This window comes from Molossus molossus, unplaced genomic scaffold (genome assembly GCF_014108415.1).
Source record: "Molossus molossus isolate mMolMol1 unplaced genomic scaffold, mMolMol1.p scaffold_m16_p_13, whole genome shotgun sequence".
Classification (NCBI taxonomy): Eukaryota; Metazoa; Chordata; class Mammalia; order Chiroptera; family Molossidae; genus Molossus; species Molossus molossus.
In genome coordinates this window covers 74,695,469-74,715,444 of record NW_023425348.1, presented here as the reverse complement: position 1 = coordinate 74,715,444, position 19,976 = coordinate 74,695,469, and the positions used below count along the sequence as shown (strand labels likewise).

Here is a 19,976-nt window from a genome sequence, read left to right as displayed (position 1 = left end):
CCTGGTCATCCTCTGCATGGGCTAATTCAGGGAGGGGCAAAAGTAGGGTTTACCATTTTGAATACACAAAACGCAGAGTTTATTCTTGCATTATCATTTATTCATTATTGTATTACCAACACCTGTGAACCTCCTTTTGCCCCACCCTGTCTGTAAAGGAACTCGCGTTTCCCGGGGAACACACTAACTCTGCAGTTAGAAGGACGGCCGGGGCTGTCGGGGTGACCTCGGGAAGCTGATTGATTGAGGCTTTGACACTGAGCTGGTACAATCCAACAGACTTTATTACTGTTTGGCTTCAGCAGAATGGGGAACTGAGAGTCATTTCCTCTGTTCTTTCCTCCGGAAAGGAGATACAGCTGGTTCTCCTTGCAGGCCTGAGCCTGGCCCACATGCCAAGTCCAGCGCACTCTGGGGGAGCCCCGCCAGGAGCCGTCTAGGTCAACGTGAGCTCCCCTCACCCAGACTGCTAGAGAAATCCTTCTACGGCGCGTGGGCAACTTCACCACACGCTCCGGTGCGTGGTGCTCACCACCACCGATCACGATAGCATTGCTGAGTTTTCGGAGTAACAGGATGGTAATGGCTAAGGTTGATTATGCGCTGGATGCTGTACCGATGACATTTTTGGCATGATCTCAGTCTGCCCCACCACCATGAGACTGGTGTTAGTGTAACCTCCATTATATAAAAGAAAAAAAGAATCTTAGAAAAATGAAATGCTGTGCCCGAGGTCCTACAGCTAGTTTATTTATTCATTTTTTTAAGATTTCCTATTGATTTAGAGAGAGACAGGAAGGGAGAGGGGAGAGAAGAGAGAAACATCAATTGACTACCTCCTGTACACCGCCCATTGGGGATCAAGCCCACAACCCGGGCAGGTGCCCTGACCAGGAATCAAACCAGCAGCCTTTTGGTGCACAGGATGATGCTCAACCACTGAGCCACACCAGCCCTCCACCCTCATGTACGTACCCTCCCAACACTGGTCATTCCTCAACTCTGTGGAGTTTCTGGATCTATTCTGCAAACAGGTTTTCCAAAAAAAAAAAGAAGAAGAAGAAGAAGAGAAAAGGAAAAGCAAAACCCAACTGCCTATTTGAATGTAACTAGAGAATAGCATGTGTCTTTTGGCACTTTAATTACTGAAGTAAGGGCAGCTGTGCTCATGTCCATGTGGCACTGACAGATGTGGACACATGTGCAGGTCAGCTCACGTTATTCAACTTGGACGGCCAGGTCACATATAAGCCTGGGGTGTGTTTCACGTTCCAGTTATACTGAGTTGTTTCTGTGGTGTGAACGCCCATCCCTAATCTAACCACCCTCCTGGAGAAGGGCCAAGGGATGGACGGTACAGAATAGGAATAACAGAAGTCCTGGTTTTTAAACAGCTTTGACTTTGGGTTCAGTTCACATATGAGCAATCAGTTCAAACCCAACCATATGTATTGCTCATCGGCCTGAAAAGCACTTAAAACACAGAGAGGACTATCCAGCAGCCCCCGGAACCCAGCAGCAGAGGGTTAGGGGAGCGCCATGTTCCTCGGAGGGTGTTAAGAATCACAGCAAATGATAAGAGATGGGGCTCAGAGACCCCAAAAGGGATGATGGCAGGAAGTTCAAGACCATCACCTAAACCCTTCTTCCAACCTGAAACCTCTCTCTCAGACACCTACAGTTGTTGCTAGGAACTGAGCTGCATCCCCCTGAAAATGCATATACTGAAGCCCCCCACCCACTCTCACCAACATGATGGCATCAGGAGGCAGGGCCTGTGGGAGGTGATTAGGTTCCGATGAGGTCATGAGGGTGGGGTCCCACGATGGGATTAGTGCCCTTTAAGAAGGGACACCAGAGAGCTGGTTCCCTCCCCTGCTGAACATGAAAAAGAAGCCCTGTGGACACACAAGATGGTGGCCAGGAAGAGAGCTCTCACGGGGGACCCCGTCTGCCAGCACCCCCACTTCCAGAACGGTGAGAAATGTCTGCTGGGTAAGCCACCCGTGGCATTTGTCTGTGGCATTTGTCTGTGGCATTTGTCCGGCAGCCTAAGCAAACTAATGCAGGTGTCCAAGTGAGACAGTAGTCCACATCCTGACTCCGCCCTCTGGCATGTGGCCCCGACAAGTCATTTCGTTTTTCTTATCCACAAATTTGGGGATAAACTGCTGGTGACAAGGGTTGCCTCCCAGGGCTGCGAGGGGGTAAGTGTGCGGATGTCTGTGAAAGGTGCCTAGAGCTTTGTCAGGCTCCCTTATCCCCCTCACGTGGCCTTAGTGCTAGGCCCTGGGCCACGCCTTCCTCCTCAGCCACGCCTCCCCGGCCACGCCTCCCCGGCCACGCCTTCCTCCTCAGCCACGCCTCCCGGCCACGCCTTCCTCCTCAGCCAAGCCTCCCCGGCCACGCCTCCCTCGGCCACGCCTCCCTCGGCCACGCACGCCTCCCTTGGCCATGCCTCCCCCATGCACGACATCGTGGACCCTAAGAGTGGATAGCCTGTTGGTCAAAGTCAGCCCACAGATGTGTTTTGTTTGGCCTGAACTGATGTTTGAGGAAATGTGGATTATTTATCAACATTTAAAAGCCAGGAAATTTCACATAAAAATCCCAATTTCCCCTTCTTCTTGAGAAATAAGATGGTAAGTCACTGGCCCTGCGTTCTGCAGGGTAATCCCCTTCCGGCAGGGGGAGCGATCTCACCTCCGTGCACCAGCCTCGCCCTGAGCGCACAGGGCTGGGGACATCTGGCTTGGCCTACACTTTTCCTAGCTGCCCACAAACAAAGACTTTCAACAGGATTTCAGGCTTGGTCTCCCGAAGTGAGTAACAATCAGCACATTCCTGAGTCACCGCTTTTATCTGTGCTTCCATTGTGGGCTGAAGACCCTCCTGCAGAGGCCAGGGGCTGTTCTTGGAGTAAAACTGAGCTCCTGGAACTCAGGGTCGGCTGCCCAGCGCCGCCTCTGTCACACAGCTGCTTGGGCCTCGGTTTCCTCCTCTGGGAAAGGAGGCTTTGGGCTAGATGACATCTATCGACTCTTTCCGGAGTTGTGTAATTATTATGTGAAATTGAAGCACCTGGGTAGAAATTTAACAACTCTGTTTACATCTGAGCTCTAAAGGTCTTAATGAAAGCAGAGCTCAAACACCTCATTGACTCTTAGGCCTCCGCTAAGTGTAAACAGGACCTGGGTAATGGCCTTGTTTATTGTTCTGCCACTCCAGGGTTGGGTCTTTTGCCTTAATGTTTTGTACTTAACATACCAGAGAGGAATGAACACCAGGGCATTAAAAGACCCGATGTTTAACCTCCTGTCCCCAGGAGACCGTGGTGCTCAGGGCCCTGCCCACCTCTCTGCCCTCACACCACCACCCAACCTCTGGCGCTCTGTGCACAGGGGTCTTCTTTCAGTTCCTTGCTCAATGCCACCACAGGACCTTTGAACTGCAGTTTCCACCACCTGGAGCCCTCTTCACCTAGTTAATTCCCACTGATGCTTCAGCTCACAGCACAGCATCGCATCCCCCCTGGGGGCCACCTTGGCAGGCTCACGCCATAGGGACACGCTTTTGTCACTCAGCTGCATGGTAGCAGCTGTCACAATGGCACTTCTACATTTTCCAAGTGTGATTGGTTAACTAATGATTATCTTCCTGATGGAATATAAATTCCAGGAGAGCAAGGTCCATGTCTGTCTTTGCTCGTTGTAGTCTCTCCAGTCCCTGGCCAGTAGGGAGGCATTCAAATATTGGATGGATGGATGGATGAAAGCTGACACTACTCTATTGGGAAGAGTCTGGAAGATAATAAACTCCTCAAGGACCACGCCTTATTGAGGGTTGCAGCACCAAAATCTAACAGGAATGACAGTAATTGAGAAGGACAGTAAGAGCTACAAGGACCAAGCACTTAGTGTGCTCCAGCCGTGCTCGAAAGGCTCATTTGAGCACAGCTCAGTCCAATACACACAAGGATCCTATGAAAGTAGACACACTTTCGATCCCTGTTTTACATGAGAGGAAACTGAGGCACACAAAAAGTTGCTAAGTCACTTAGTAAAAAGAACAGCAATAAAAGCCCCAGCAATCTGGTTACAATCATTGGGCATCTTGCCTAACATGGTGCCTAGTGGTTAAGCAGCGCATAATCAGTGTTCACAGAATAGAAGACAGCTACTATCTATGAGCCCTCCACCCCCACCACACACACAGACGCACACAGACACACCACACACACACACCACACACCACACACACACACACACACTACATCCATGAACAAATGGATGAACCCCCTCTGGAGTAGAAGTCTAGACCGACAAGGGTCTCAGAACTCAGCCTGAAGAGCCACATAAAAGCCGACAGAAGCAGCAACAAGAACCAGGCACAAAACAAAACTTAAGATAAGGCTCCCGGCGGGGGTGCCCCCTCTGCCCCAGCTCAGCCCACAGGAACACGCGGGCTCCGGCCCAGCGGGCACGTACCTGATGTTTTCGTTCAGTGCATAGAGCTCGTTGCTTTGCAAGCCTCCGCCTTTGAAGACGTTGATCACGGCAGTCTGCACGCTGCAGGGGACAGAAACAAGCCCTGGTGAGAGGGTCCGCCTCCCCAGGGCCATCTCAGCAAACAGCTCGGGGCTGCAGGTGCTGACAGGGCCCGAAAGCCGGTGGCAGCCACACAGCCACATGCTCCATCCCTGGAGCCCATCACTGTCCTTCCACGGTCCTGGGAGAGGAAGGAGGACGGAAGTCAAGAGGACCCAAACGCAGCCCCTCCCCCACTTTCAGGCAGGCTGGCATCTTCCTCCCTCACCTCCTGGCAGCCCTGCTAGTGAGTGGCAACAATAAAGGGCAGGCGGTGGGACCTGCTCTCAGGAAACCGCGTGGCCAGCACCCCTGGGCCTGCAGGAATCTGCAATGGTGTTTACTCCAAGCAGCAGCACACTTATGCCTGGGGGTCCTTCACCTCGAGGCCCCCCCAGAGGGCAGCCTGGGGCTCATAGGAAATAATAATTTCTTGCCTTTTTTCATTGTTAACAGTGCTTTCCTTGGAAGGCTCGCACTGGGCCAGCCTCACTTGCCCTTCCGTTCCCAGCCCTGTGAGGTGTACAGGCTGCAGGGTCAATGCCTTGAGGGGCCATCGTTAAATCACGACTCCACCTTCTCTGGGACCCCAATATTTCAGCAAGGAGCTGATTACAGTCTTGTCGTTATCGAAGGGCCCCAGGCCTTTCGTAAAGAACAAGGATCCAGTTAACATCAGAACCTTTCGGAGACCCCTCTCCCTCCCCATCATGAGTGGTGCGTTCACTGAGAAGACATAATGATCCAAACTTCTGATCCAAAAGAAGTCAGTAATGCTTTCAAAGAACGAGGCATTTAATCTATCCGAAGAGTAAGTGCAGAGGTTTGAAAGTAGTGGCCACAGAAGCTCAAGACAGAGTATTGATTCTCGGCTCTGACTGGTGTGCAAAAGGTCGGCTAGACACCTTCCAAAAAGCCGTGTCTCCAACCACCGCAGCAAATGGGTAACAATGATTTATCACCCTATTTGGAAATTTTAATAGCACAAAGGACTCTCTCTTTCTACAGTTTAGATTTTCTACTCTAGATACAGGAGTAGAAATAGTAAAAAATAACAAAAACAGCCCAACATCTCCTCTCCCAAACACCTGGCTCACTGGTTATGTGATGATCTCTCATATATGCTCATTTAGCTCTTCACAGATACATGTGTAATCTTCCCAAATAGGTAGACGGTGACTTGAGGTTACTTATATGGTCCCACCCTCGGGTCCTCTGAGTTGGGGATGTGACAAATGAGCATGAGCAGTACCTACGTTCCAACCCCACTGTCCGGGGCTGGGTAGCGGCTCTGCAAGCCCAGAGGCCCCCAGTGGTCCCCTCTGCCTCTACTCAAGCAAGGCAAGCTCACAGATGCAGTCTCTGTAGGAAAACATCCCCTCTTCATCAACTGCCCCATCAATCATGACCTTCTGAAGCAGAGCCCTCGGAAGCAGCAGAAACTAAGCTGGTCCCCCGCCCTGCTCTGGCCCCTAGCAGCGCTCAACTCCACACCTGGCCGCCTCCGTTACCTGTTCCAGGCCGAGTTGGAGCTCAGCTGCAAGGCCTGCCGGGTGGCTAGGAACCGGGGCAGGTCGCTGAGCACCGGGGAGCTCATGAAGCGCGGTCTGGGCCTGCGGAAGGAGCCCATTTTGTGGAACTCGATGGGCAGGCTGGGGGCAAGGCCGCGGGTCATAAGTCCAGGTGAGGGGACAGCTTCTCCTCTGGACCAGAAGGTTCTGACTGCCCACAGAAAGGGCTTCTCCCAGGGCTGCTGCCTTCAGGCTGTCGGGTTTCTTAAAACCACAAATTTAGTCAACACCTGAAAAGAGAGAACAGCTTTTATTGAAAACTCCTAGGCTGAGCACACCACGCCTTGCAGGAAGTTAGCTGGGACCTTCCAGCCAAACTATCCTAGAAACAACTCTGGGACTCCCCAATAACAGATCTAGCCTGCGGGGTTCCAGTCACACGTTTTTTTGTTTGTTTTGTTTTTAAATATTCACCTGAGGATATTTTCCATTTATCTTCAGATAGAGTGGGAGGGAGAGAGAGAAACATCAGTGTGAGAGAGACACATTGATTGGTTGCCTTCCACACGACCCCGACCAGGGCCGGGGACCAAACCGAAACCCAGGGACATGCCCTTGACCAGAATCAAACCCGCGACTCTGGTTCATGGACCCACGCTCTAACCGCTGAGCCAAATGGGCCAGGGCAAGTTTTTACAGATCTCTCTTGGTTTAAACAGCGTGATCACCCCAAAGTAGGACAGCAGTGCCAACGGGGCCAGGTTAAGGCTGGCCCGACAGAAAAGTGGTTTCTAAGCTGGGCTCGACCACGCTTTCTGGGCACGCCCATCAGAGTCTAGGCACTGCCTCGTTTCCGCAGACCCTACAAGGCTGTGCATCAACAGACAACTTTTTAAGAAATGCCTCAAGGAGAACACAGGAGCGCCTCATCCCAGCACTGACAGCCTTCCGCCATATGTCCCACCATCCCGCCCCTGCCCTCCATTCATTCATCCCATCAGAACACATTCATTCAATGTTTACTGTTCATTTACCACTGGGAGCTATGGGGCATCCAAAGATTTCTAAGGCCACATCCCTGCCCTCAAAAGGCTCATGGTCTACAGGGAAGATAACTGTCGGTTTGAGTCTTTATTCACTCATGTGATACATATTTATTGAGCACCTACTATGCAGCAGGCCCTCACTCGGGCATTATTCCCTTTCCCGGGCTCTTTGATTGTATCTACTGCTCCTCCTGCCCAGAATTCCCTTTCTTTTCCTGCCTGCTTATCTAAATGTAATGTACCCTGCAGAGTTGGGTTCAAGGATAGTTCCCCTGAGCAGTTCCTGGGAGGCTTTATGGCTTCCCAGTTAATGGCCATCGCTTTGGAGTGAACCTTGGTTCGAGTCTGGATGAGGCCACTCCCAAGCGGTGAGACTTTGGACACACTGAGTCTGAGTCCTCAGCTCTCAGCACGGCCAGCTTCCCAGGGCGGAGGAGACAGGAAGTGAGACCGTGTGACATACCCAGCAGAAAGGCAGACCCAAGGCTCTCAAGAGTGGTCTATTTTTTCCACTTCCAATTTTATTTTGTATTGGTTGCAGGTGTACAGCATAGCAGTTAGACGATCACACACTTTACGTAGCATTCTCCTCGATATTTCCAGGACTCAGCTGGTGCCTCGCATCGTTATTACAGTATCACTGACTGTGTTTCCTTTGCTGTACTCTAGTCCCCGTGGCTACTTTGTAACTGCCAGTTTGTCAGACCAATCGCTTTCTTTCTCCGCACTTCTAGACTGGTCATGTCAACCTCTTACTCTTGAGTGAACCCAAACTGATCGCGTGAGGCACGGAAGAAAAAACCACCGAGGTGATGGTTACTTTTTCCTCAAGCGTTTACAGGTTAGCCGAGCAGTATTTTCACCGCCACCTCTCTTCATCAGCTAACACTGCTACGTCCCAAACATCAATGCTGAAAGAGAGAGAGCCCGGCTGGTGTGGCTCAGTGGTTGAGCGTCGGCCCATGCACCAAGAGGTCGCCGGCTCCATTCCCGGTCTGGGCACATGCCCAGGTTGTGGGCCTGATCCCCATGTGGGGTATGCAGAAGGCAGCCAATCGATGTTCTCTCTCATCCATGTTTCTATCTCTCTCCCTCTCCCTTCCTCTCTCTCTCAAATCAGTAAAGGAAAAAAAATAAATAAAAAAGCCCTGGCCCGTTCGGCTCAGCGGTTAGAGCATCGGCCCGCGGACTGGAGAATCCCTTGGTTCCCGCTAAGGGCACGTACCTTGGTTGCAGTTTGTCCCTGGCCCTGGCTGGGGTCCTGTGGGTGGCAGCCACTCGGTATGTCTCTCTCGCTTCAATGTTTCTCTCTCTCTTCCTCCCTCCCTCCCTCTCTGTCTGGAGATAAATGCAGAAATGTCCTTGGGTGAGGATAAAAAAGAAAAAGAAAAAGAGATATTCCAGCCGTAAACGTCAGTCTTCAGGTTGAGAGGCAGGGAGGTTTTGCATCTGAAGAAGAAGAAACCGAGGTGTCCCTCCCCACTCAATGCTGCTCTGGTCAGAAGGGAACGGGCTGTGAGACGGGCACGCGGCCGCCCATCCAGACGGGGAGGGGCCAGCAGCTGTCTGTGGAGGACCAGCACAGCGACAGCGGACTCGCAAGACCGAGCGCCGAAGAGGGAAAGGCGCGTCCTAGTCCCGTGAAATGTAAAGGAAAGCAGGGCTGTGCACCATCTTCTTCTAGTCTTCTGCCCCTCCACCCTGTTCTCAGGAGTCCACAGGGACTAAAATGATCAGTGAATGCCGGGGAGTCATATTCCGCCTGCTCACCTTTCAGAGGGTCTCAGTAACGCCACCAGGGCCACTGCAACGTGGACATATCTATACAGATCCATGAATGAGGCGAAGAAGTCGTAAAACCACGGAAGCCCCCTCAGAACCCCTCCACTGGCTGTGGCAGTCACCTTGCCCAGCAAAAGTCACCCTACTCAAAGAGGGTCCACTTCTTCCGACGGGCCTGCTAGGTGCGATCCATGTGCGTAACGACAGGACACTGACTCCTTCGATGAGAGTCTTAAACTTGAGGTGACGGAGCTGCCTCCCCCTCGGTGGCAGTTGTACGAGGACGTAGAAAGATGAGCTGAATGGATTATTGCAGGTGTTTACTTCCTGGCTACCTGCCGAGACAACCTCCTCCCAGGGAGGCTGTGTGACAGTGGGGACCGCGGGGCTGGCTCCTGTCCCCCTGCACCTCTCGGTTCGTGTCCCTCAGGCCTCCCCCCTCGAGCCCTGTGCGTATCCAATAAGACAATGGGCAGCCCCACCCTCACAGACAACCCTAGTTAAATGAGGGTCACTGTCAGCCCCCATCGGCACAGAGGAGCCCACACCAAGATCTGCCTCTGACTCATTTTTCACTTGTAAAATCGGCTGCGCTCAGATCCCGACGGGCAGAGGACGACCGAAGCCAGCTTTGTTCCCACCTTCTGACTCTGGCCGGAGCCAGCAGGCCTCTGCAGGGCGCGGGGAGAGGAGGCCGCGGCAGCGTGGACACGAGCGGCCTGCAGGGAAAGCCGACGCACCCCATGGCCACCTGCTGGGGTGCCGGCCCCCCAGGCGCAGGCCTGTCCTGGCCTGAACGTGAAAAGCAGAAAGCGACAAGACAGATGGGGCCTCGGCGTGCTGCCAACCCAGATCCCCACTTACAGGGAAAGCCCAGAGGAGCAGAGCGACCCGTCCGGGGTCACCGAGGCAGGAGAGAGCCTGCATGGGCTGGAACTCAGTTCCCTGATCCGGGAAGTTCCCCAGCCCTCCGCCCACCCAGGCCATTCTGTAAACTCCTCGAAGACAGGCATGGGGACTTACTCATCACTGCATCCTCAAGCATAAGCGTGCTGCCTAAGGTACGGAAGAAGGAGAGGATTGCAACTAAGGAGCCATCGACTGCCTGCCCGACGTGATGACAAGCACCGCCCCCGTAAACTTACACACCTCTCAGACCCCATTGGAGGATCAGAGACCTGAAGTAACCTGCCAGAAGTCACACGGCCAATAAGTGGCAAATCAGACAGGTGTCCCAATGGGCCTCATGCTACAGTTCACGCCCACTTGGTCATGCCACCAAACTCAGCCAGAACATCAGAATCGAACCTACCAAGCTAGTCAGGAACACTCAGTCACGAGATTTCACATAAAATTTAAATCTCATGCCCCTGAGAGTGATACACAGACACAAGGCACCCTAGGACCACATCTGAAGGGGCGGGAGGAGCAGGATGAAAGGGGAAAGCACGGGCTGCCTTGGTTAGCCACCCACTCCTCACCAGCTGTGTGACTGGGCGAGTCACGGGAACTCTCTTTCGTCTCCTCCTGCGTGAAATGAGCAGAGCCACCTCGGGGCTGTCTGAGGATAACACGAGCACCTGTTTGTAAAGCGTGCAGAACTCTGCGTGGCAAACAGCCAGGGCTACGTCCCTGCTTCTTCAATAAGTCAAATAGATGGTTATTCCTAGATCACCACGCGCGACATTCGTGGGAATACGGCAACACTCCTCCTGCGCACAGTGACCTCGGCAACACCCGGAAAATACCCAGGAGCAGGCAAGGGCTCTCATTGTGGTGGTGGTCACGGCGCGTGGGGCCTCGAGCCTCAGGCCCCCGGTCACTCACGGCGGTGCTCGCTGACCTTTCATGTCCGCACGGTATGGTCCTCAGCCTCAGAGCTCCCCACACATCACCCCCCCACACCTTGCTCTAACCTGATAAGGCTTGTCAGGCAGGAACTCTGTCCAACTGGGAAACTGAGGCTCCAATAGGCCAAGGAACGTGGCCACACTGGATCCAGGAACCAAACTCGGCCGAAAGTCTTCCAGCCACGAGCCTGGCCTGCCAGGGGTACCCTGCCAGGCAACCCACCCCCCCTTGTATTTTAAAATATTTTCACAATGACACACACTTAAAAAGGAGTTTATACTCCCACAGACACCTACGCCTTAAATAATGACAATAAACTACCCCCAACTTAAGGAACAGAATGTGACCTTAGGAACCCCACGTGCTTCCATTTGTCTGATTAACAGCAAACCTGCTTATGTATGATAGAACATGTAAACATTCCCCTAAGTCTCTAACATACAGAATGAAAGGCTCTCTCTGGCCACGTAACATGTGGGGCATTCTGCCTGGAATTTCCAGGGACACAGGAGCGCTCTCCAGCTGTGCTCACACGATGGCCCTGAGCAGTGTGTGGCCACCGAGCCCTTGAAATATGGTTTCATGCTTGAGGAGCTGAGTTTTAATTTCATTTCATTTTTAATAGCCATACCCATGTACACACATAATCTTTTAATAAAAATGGGTAATGTGTTCTTTCCTTTTAATAATACATCACAGGCATCCTCCCATGTCACTATATATTTAGCGACTTCATTATTTTTTAATGGCTTCTTAACTATTTCATTGAAGGGGCCTGATTTAACCAGGCCCCTGCAGGTGATAGCTCCGTCGTTTCCAGTTTTTTGTTACTGAAAAAGAATGAGCGTCTTTGCCAGTCTTGGCAACCACAGGACTGTTTGTGTGGGGTGCATTCCCAGGAGAGGAACTGCTGAGTCAAAGGGCCCGGTAATTCTTGGCTAGTTTCACACTGTGACTAACCCCCCCCCCCCCCATGAAAAAGGAGCCGAGAGGACCGGGCCTGCAGCTCCGAAGCGTGAGTGGTCACTAGAGGCTGTGGAATCAGACAGACCCTGGCATCAGTGTTCATTCTGCCACTCACTGTGTGTGGTAGGCAGAAAACTGGCGCCCCAAAGATATATCCACCAAGACATATAGTACCTTAGATGGCAAAAGATGTGATTAAGCTAAGGATCTTGAGAGAAGGTGCTTGTCCTGGATTATCCAGGTGGGCCCGTAAATGCAATCACCTGTATCCCAATGTCAGCTAGAAAGTGGTATGCTGGTGGTGGTGGGTGTGGTGGTGGTGGTGGGGGGGGGGTAGAACAGATTCTTCCCTAGATCCTCTGGAGGGGATATGGCCCTGTGACACCTTGATTCTGGACTTCTGACCCCCACGACTGTGAGAGAATAAATTTCTATTGTTTTATGCCGCCCAAGTTGTGGGAATTTGTTATTGCGGCCACAAGAAATGAATATACTCACTGTGTGGCCTGGGACCACTCTGCACTGCAGTCTCTACATTTGAAAATGGGACTAGGAAGTTACCTTGGAGAGTTGTTGGGGCGACGAGAAAGATTGCCTGCGCAGTGCCTGCGTGATTCCTGGAGCAAGGCAGGTGTCAGACACGGGCGCAGAGTAGATTCCAGCAAAGGCGCCGGGGTCGGGCTTACTGTGGGACCCGGGCAGGTGACTTAGAATTGCTATAGGATTGGATGAGATAGTCAGCTGAGGTTTAAAATAGTCCTGGTATGTGGTAAGTGCCTGACAAATGTCTACTATTATTTATTTTTGTTACCACCATCACCACTGTATTAGTCTTCCAGGGCCACAGTAACCAAATACCACAGACTGAAAGACTTAAACAGCAGATGTTAACTTTCTCACCGTTCTGGAGGCTAGAAGCTCCAGGTCAAGGTGGCAGCTGGTTTGGTGTCTTCTGAGGCCTCTCTCCTTGGCTTATAGATGGCCACCTTCTCACTGTGTCCTCACGTGGCCTTTCCTCTGTGTGTGAACAAATATCCCAGTGCGTCTGTGTGTCGAAATCTCCTCTTCTGATGTGAACACCAGAGAGATTGGATGAGGCCCACTCAACAACCTCATTTTAACTTACTCTCCTCTTTAAAGGCCCTGCCTCTGAATATAGTCACATTCTGAGGTGCTGGAGGCTAAGTCTTCAATATATGAATTTTGGGAGGATACAATTCCACCACAACTACTATCATCACCATCATCACCACCACAATCATCACCACCACCATCATCATCATCACCATCATCATCATCACAACCATCACCATCATCACCATCACCACCACCACCATCACCATCATCATCACCATTATAACCATCACAACCACAACCATCATCATCACCACCACCATCATCACCATCACCACAACCATCACCACCACCACCACCACCATCACCATCATTATCATTATCACCACCATCACCACCACCACCACCACCACCATCACCATCATTATCACCACCATCACCACCACCACCACCACCACCACCATCACCACCATCACCATCATCATCATCCACATCACAAAAATTATTTGCCTAATGTCTCTGAGTTAAAGAAACCATGGTGTTTTGGTAGGTGTTCTCTTTGGAAAACCAATGCAGTTAGTATTTAGAAAAATGTGCCTCTGAAATGATTTCCAGGGTAAGTGTTTGGTATCTAAGGGTTCCCTTCCATTATGTGGAAAGCTGGGGTGCTCAAGAAGCACTGTGGCGGTTGCAGGGTTACTGGGCTTTATCACCGCCCTCACTCTCCCAGGCTCACCTGACGGGGTTTCTTTGAGACCCTCCCCACCCAGGATCCAGAATGTGTTTCTTAAAGAAAAAGAAGGTGGGGGTTCTGCTTTCTCATCCCAGCCGCCTGGGCCAAGGCACAGGGCGGGGCACAGCCATCCGGCGGGGCAGTGGGCAGAAGGCGGTACTCTTCGGGCACATGCAAATGAACTGCACGGAGGCACCAGCCTGGCTCTGAAAAGGGAAGCAGAACCAGGGCACAACTTAAAATAAAGAAGTGGGCGGCCTATGACTGAGGCTTCCAGGAAAAAGCCGTTCTGCGTGTAAATAACAAAGAAGTCAAAGAAAACAGCACAGTCTGATGTGACTGCCTGAAAATGAGGAAAAGCCAGTTCCCAGGGAAACCAGACAAACAGCTCATTTTACATGCCCTCCTCAGGAGCTCCTGCAGTTAGGATGCCCAGCGTGGAACTCTCCCTTGCCCAGGGACACGGGGACGGAAGCCAATGTCCCTCAGCACCGCCAGGACCTAGATACTGTCACTGAACTCGACGGACCCACTCTCTCGCTGCAGCCAGAATTACCTTTATGATGACGACGGTGATGGGGATGATTGCACCATTTAATGAGTGCAGCTGTGTAACAAGCACTCGACATGTGTTCTCAGTGTTTTTAAAATGAATGTAGGGGTCTTCACCAAAAATCTTTAATGAAATAGTTCAGCATAGAAATTATCAGAGCGCATGGATCGCATTTTGGGGAAACACACATATTACCTTTGTACTCATGTGAACTGAGTCGAAATGTATCACGTATTTCATACTGTACATAGCAGTCAAAATGTGTGAAAGACCCTGCTGTCTGATCTTCACAACTTCTGGGATGCTATTACCATCCCCATTTTACAGATAAGGAAATGGAAGTACCAAGTGTTTAAGGTCGCACGGCTTGCGGCCGTTGGTGCTGGGGCAAGAACCCAACAGTCCAGGGCCCACCACACTCACATCACCCTGTAGCTCCAATGCCTTTAAAAGTTCCAGAGCTCTTAGAATAAATCCTCAAAGCCCATCCTCACATGCTCAACTCCCACCACTGCATGCCAGCTCACTGGGCTTCCTTCATTTCCTCCAACACCACCTGTTCTTCCCTACCCCAGGACCTTTGCACATGCTGTGCCCTGTGTGTGAAATACTTTCTTCTCACTTCTCCAAGTTCACACCGACACACCTTTTATCACCCGTCCTTCACTTGTTCAGAGGCCTTCCTTCATCTCTACCCCTGACTAGGTCACATCACCCCACAGACCACCCTCCTCATCTCCTTTGTTGTCCTGTCACAGTGTAGCACAATAAATGACTATGGAGCTATTTCTTCTTGTTTGTGTGCAGTCCATAAGGGCAGGGCCTATGTCTGTCTTATTCTCAGATGCATAACCCAGGGCTTAGTCTAGTGCAGGGATTCACAGGCATTTGATGAATACGCAAATGAACCAGTCATGTGAGGGGTGCTGCCACTCGGAGAGACACAGGAACTGTAAGCAAGTGTCACCTGAGAACACCAACACCTAAAATTATATGGGGCTTTACCAATGAAAACATCCTGGTATTGAAATCAGATCACCCCAGGTTGAACTCCAACCTCTACAATGGAGTAGCCAGTGACCCAGGTAAATGACTCAAACTCTTTGAAGCTCAGTTTCCTCCAATGTCGAATGAGTGATACTTCTTTCTTTCAACATTGTTGAGATCAAATGAGATGACCTAGATTATGACCTGGCCCATAGTAGGGGCCAAAAAAAAAAAAAAGATGTAGCTAACATTAACATTTTTATAAATCACATGTTCTTCACCAAACCCACACAGGCTCTGAAAGGCAACACAGGGCCGGAGTATGGGGCACCCAGCCCTCCCACGCATTGCTGGGAGGATGGGAGGAGAGCACTGTGGGGCAGCTGCTACGGGGGGGAATTTGACAAAACCGACTAAAATGAGAACAGCTATATAGCCTCTGACCCAGCAATTCTACTTCCAGCAGTTGTACTCCGGGCATGTCAAGTGACTTAATAACAAGGGATTTTACTGCAGCCTCTTTGTAACAGCAACAGGTGGGAAAGAACCCAAACGCCCAGCAGCAGAAGACTGGCTAGTGACTGGTGGTGTCCCATACGCCGGAATCCTGGGCAGCTCTAGGAAAGGTGACAACTCTATGCATTGATCGGGGTGCTCTCCAGGGGACACTCTAAACGAAAGTGTGCTGAAAAGCTAAACACAGAACTTGGAGTGTACACAGTATGCTACCATCTAGGTGAAAAAGAGATGAAAAGAGCATTTACATAGTTCACTATGTGGGCATAAAATATCTTTGAAAGGACAAACTGATAACTGACACTGGTTTCTGGCAGGGAAGGGAGCTGGGTGGCAAGAACACAGCGGAGAAGATTTTTCTCTATAAATCTCCTTGTACCTTTGGATTTGAAACACGAACATGTATTACTTATTCCACTAAGAACAACAGTGAGCCCCCCTCCCTGGCCCCTAAAAAAGAAAGATAAAAATACGGGTTCTAGGATTTGTTCAAAGTTGCTCAGCTGTTTGGAGGAAGTCAGGGTTCAAACTTGGCTTGTGATCCTAAATTCAGCGTTTTATGGGTGACAGTCCGCTCATTCATTCCACATTAATGTATTTACTCAGCACTTCTACAAAGCAGCTGCCTCGTGTAAGAGACACCTGAGGCAGAAAATAAACCCTAGTGAGAAAGGAAGCTAAAAGGAAGAGCCAATTTCTTTCCTTTCTGCACCATGTAATTCCTACTTGCCCAAAGGTCCAGGTGGGAACGTCACACAGTGGGCAAGACCTGCCCAGGCTAAAGGAGGCAGCCACTACTCCGTGCAATCTGGTTTCTACCATCTCAGGATATAAGCCCAATTTTGCCAGGTCCGAATTTTTTCAAGAAAAGCCAGAAATCCAGATTTTTAAAAATGCAAAATCAGCTGATTTTAAGTGTTGGCAACCAATTCACCAAGTTGACTAGCCGTTCATGAGCCTGTAGGTTTGTGACCTTTATTTGATCCCATCCCAGCTATGGCCACCAGCCGCCTCGCCCCTTTTACCCGGGACCGAAGCCAGGTATAACTAAGCCTGCATGAAGCAGCCACTGTGGGCTCGGGCAAGCTTGCTCCCTTCCCTAGGGCTTCTGACTTATCAATTAAGAGCTCGGCCTAAGATCCTGCTGACGGGGCAGGATGGTAAAATATTACAGTTTTGATCCTACAGTCCTAGAACTTTGTAAAATGTTTTATTTTCCCTTTACCCTGATGTGGATGGAAGGGCCCTGACTTCTGGAACAAAGATGCTTATTATAACATGTCTTCTTCAACGCCCAAATATTATTTAATATATCTTGGAATCAAAGACTGTAGTAAAGTTTACTAAAAATTTCTTATTTAAAAAATACGTTTAATTAAAAAAAAATAAAACGAGTTCAGCCTAGCCGCCGGCCATGATGATCTCTCCGCATCGCCAGGTACACAGCCCCTCGCTGAGCGCCCCTGGGCACCTCTGAGGGAGCAGGTGGCACAGCACAAACCCAGAACCAGCCTTCAGCTGTCTCCACTCCCAACTACCACATCATCCAGTCGGCCAGCCTCGTAAGTAACCAGCTCTCATGATCTCCTCACCCCACTACCAAATCCTCAAGGCCCCTTTGTACTGCACACACACCTACATCCACCCTTCAAACCGGGCAAGCCAGCAGCACCCAGAAACACGCAGCAAGCAGAACCCCCAAGCCAGCCTGGGAAACTGGGTCTGAGCGCCGCACATCACACCCTGGCCACTGGGTGGGAACCAAGTCAGAAGTGGATTTTCAACAGTCTGTGAGACTGTTTCACAAAGCATTGCCTGCCACGGCTGCTTTTTTATACGTATTGTGATAAGAATACAGTGTCCCTCACACAGGCCGGCCGTGATGGTCGGGATGGTGCCAAGGCTCTAGGGGCAGCTTTCCTCTCGGTTTATTTCCACCCTAAACCAATGAAGTAGGTTTTATTATTCCCATTTTGCAGATGAAGAAACTGAAGCCTGGGGATTAACTTGCCCAAAGTGGGAAGACTGGTCAGAGGGACCGAGAGTCCAATCCTACGTGATTCCAGGGCCTGAGCGCCTAACCCCCGTTAAGCCACACTCACGTCTGCTGGGCACAGAGGTGGGAGCCGAGCGCCACCCCTGGCTTCCCTTCTTGAACGCCCCGACAGCTTCCTACCTTGTCCAGGCAGCAAGTGCTCCCGGTCCCTTACAGGAAGGAGGCTTCGTTTCTTCAGGGCACTGACCAAGCGGGCTGAAGTCATCGTGTCTGTTTACTTGTTCACTGTCTGACCAGCCCTGATAACGTGTAAGTTCCTCAAAGTCAAAGACCTTGCCCGTCTCGTTCCTGGCAGCGTCCTGCTGGGGCGCAGCGCTGGCCACATGAAAGGTGCCCAGTGAATATCCTTGAAGGATGCAATCGAAGGTGGACTTTCAAGCCACCGGGAAGAACGGCCTTCCCATCTCTGAGGGACCAGAAACATTCCCTTCACGGTGGACTGAACTCGGGTCCACCTAAGCATTATTCGACCTGGACCCCGGCTCTGCGTGCCGGCCAGGGGCGCCTACAAACGGGGCGCAGGAGAGGCGCCTTCTGCATAGCACAGCCTCTGTTTGGATCGAGGACCGACTCTGCAAGTCTTAGGAGACAGAGGCTGGCCGAGGGACAGACACTCACTCACACGAAGGAGAAATGTTAAGGGTCACGCTTGGGCTATGGAAAAAGCTCGCCAGGAAGAATGAGACAACGTTCTCAGCCCTCCACTGGAAACTGAGAGCCGGCAGAAGAGTCTGGAAGTCCGAATTTGTGCAATAGTAAACAATTGCAAGTGTTTATCTCTGCTCAACAGAGCTCGCTGGACGTCCACCGTTCTCAGAGCACCGTCTAGCAGTGGTCATTTCGTCACCTCATCCTCACCACCCCGGCCTGCAAACCACCGTGTAATCACCACAGAAATCCCCTGATTTGGTACCAGTCAAGCAAAAATGTGCGGAAGAACCACACACCTTATTTACTCATCTGTAAGCCCCACTCGGAAGTATCGAGTTGCTTGGAGTGCAAATTGTGTGGGTGTGGCCCATAAACACCATCCAGGGTGATTCTGCAAGGCCTACACCAGATGATAAATGGAAAAGTCTAGACACAAGCTGGCGGGAGCATGACTGGTCATTATGTGGGCAGTTACGTTTCTGACATGTAACATATCTAAGACCCCGGTGGGTGACAGCGCGGTCAAAGGCTACCGTCTGGCAGCCGACGAGAGGTTTAACGATGGGGACATGCGCTCTAAACTAGCATGTGCTACTTATTAAAAATTAGCTGCCTTCTCTGGATTGCAGGAACAGGATGAAATGCTTTTTCATAAGAAAAGGAGATGAAGGGAAAGAAAACGTCTCCCCATGTAATGGAGTCGGGTATAAGAGCCTTGACTAGGGGGGTGTCAAAAAGGCGAATGGGCTCTCAGATCTGATCATTTCACGGAGGTCATGAGTTCAACACAAGTCCATTCAACACCAGCCGGCGGAAGGTGCACTGTGTGCCAGGATCTGAGGAGAGGAAGTGAACGGGGCAAAGGGGACGGGAGTATCTGCCTCCCAGGGGCTCAGGGGCCCCGGAAAATACTCCAAAGTAATGTTACAAAGGCAACTCGACACCAAGAGCTGCAATTGAAGATGATGGGCAGCTGGAACAAGATTGAGGCAAAAAGGTTAAATCACCTCCTCGAGTTACAAAGCAAAAGAAATGGAAGGTGAGCTGAGAAAGGCGAGGTCTCCACTTTCTTGTCTGTTCTGCTAGAGAAGGTGGACACTGGAGCCTGGAGAGGAGTTTGGGGAAGGCAAAACAAGCTTTCACAGGTCAAGTTCGACAAATACACGATGAACTGAGTCAGGCAAGGATGGGATGAAAATAACACACTTCAACAGATATCTGGTGAGCACCTTCTACCCTGGGACACCAAGATGAGCCGGATATGGTCCTACGGATAATGAAGAAAGGAAAAGGGAAGATAACTGGTCTTGATTAAAGATGAGGACGGGAAGGCTGAAAGCAGGGACGGCCGACTCCATGCCTGGGGGCGGGGCCAAGGCAGGGAACCACCTGGTCAGTGGGCCCAGGGCAGATTTCAGCAAACCAAAAACACCACGTGAACCGAACAAAACACATCTGATGCCAAAACTGGGCCCACAGGCTGCCCGTTTGAGGCCCTTGGGTTAGAGCGGCAGCTCATAACTGTGAGAGCTGGAGGAATCATGAGGAAGGACAATGTGAAGGTCACTGACGCAGGCCACAGGGAAGATGAACCCAGTCCTGGGAAAAATAAACAAGTGACTAAACCCATGAAATAAAACCCCAGAGGCCTGTGGTACAACACT

The 19,976-nt window shown here is 51.1% G+C and overlaps 1 protein-coding gene across 4 annotated transcripts in view; it reads right to left on the bottom strand.

The window, feature by feature from the left end:
* The window catches only part of PRR5L (proline rich 5 like), a 116,335-nt gene that overhangs the window by 40,140 nt on the left and 56,219 nt on the right, over nt 1-19,976 (bottom strand). For 3 of the 4 annotated variants that reach the window (XM_036258762.1, XM_036258760.1, XM_036258764.1), the window contains 2 exons: nt 6,098-6,387; nt 4,488-4,568 (listed from right to left, as the gene is read on the bottom strand). In XM_036258762.1, coding sequence (XP_036114655.1) covers nt 4,488-4,568; nt 6,098-6,261 — 245 coding nt within the window. In that variant the 5' untranslated portion in view covers nt 6,262-6,387. Of the gene's footprint in view, nt 1-4,487; nt 4,569-6,097; nt 6,388-17,781; nt 17,838-19,976 lie in introns of those variants that run through there. The other variant, XM_036258763.1, reaches the window with a different exon arrangement.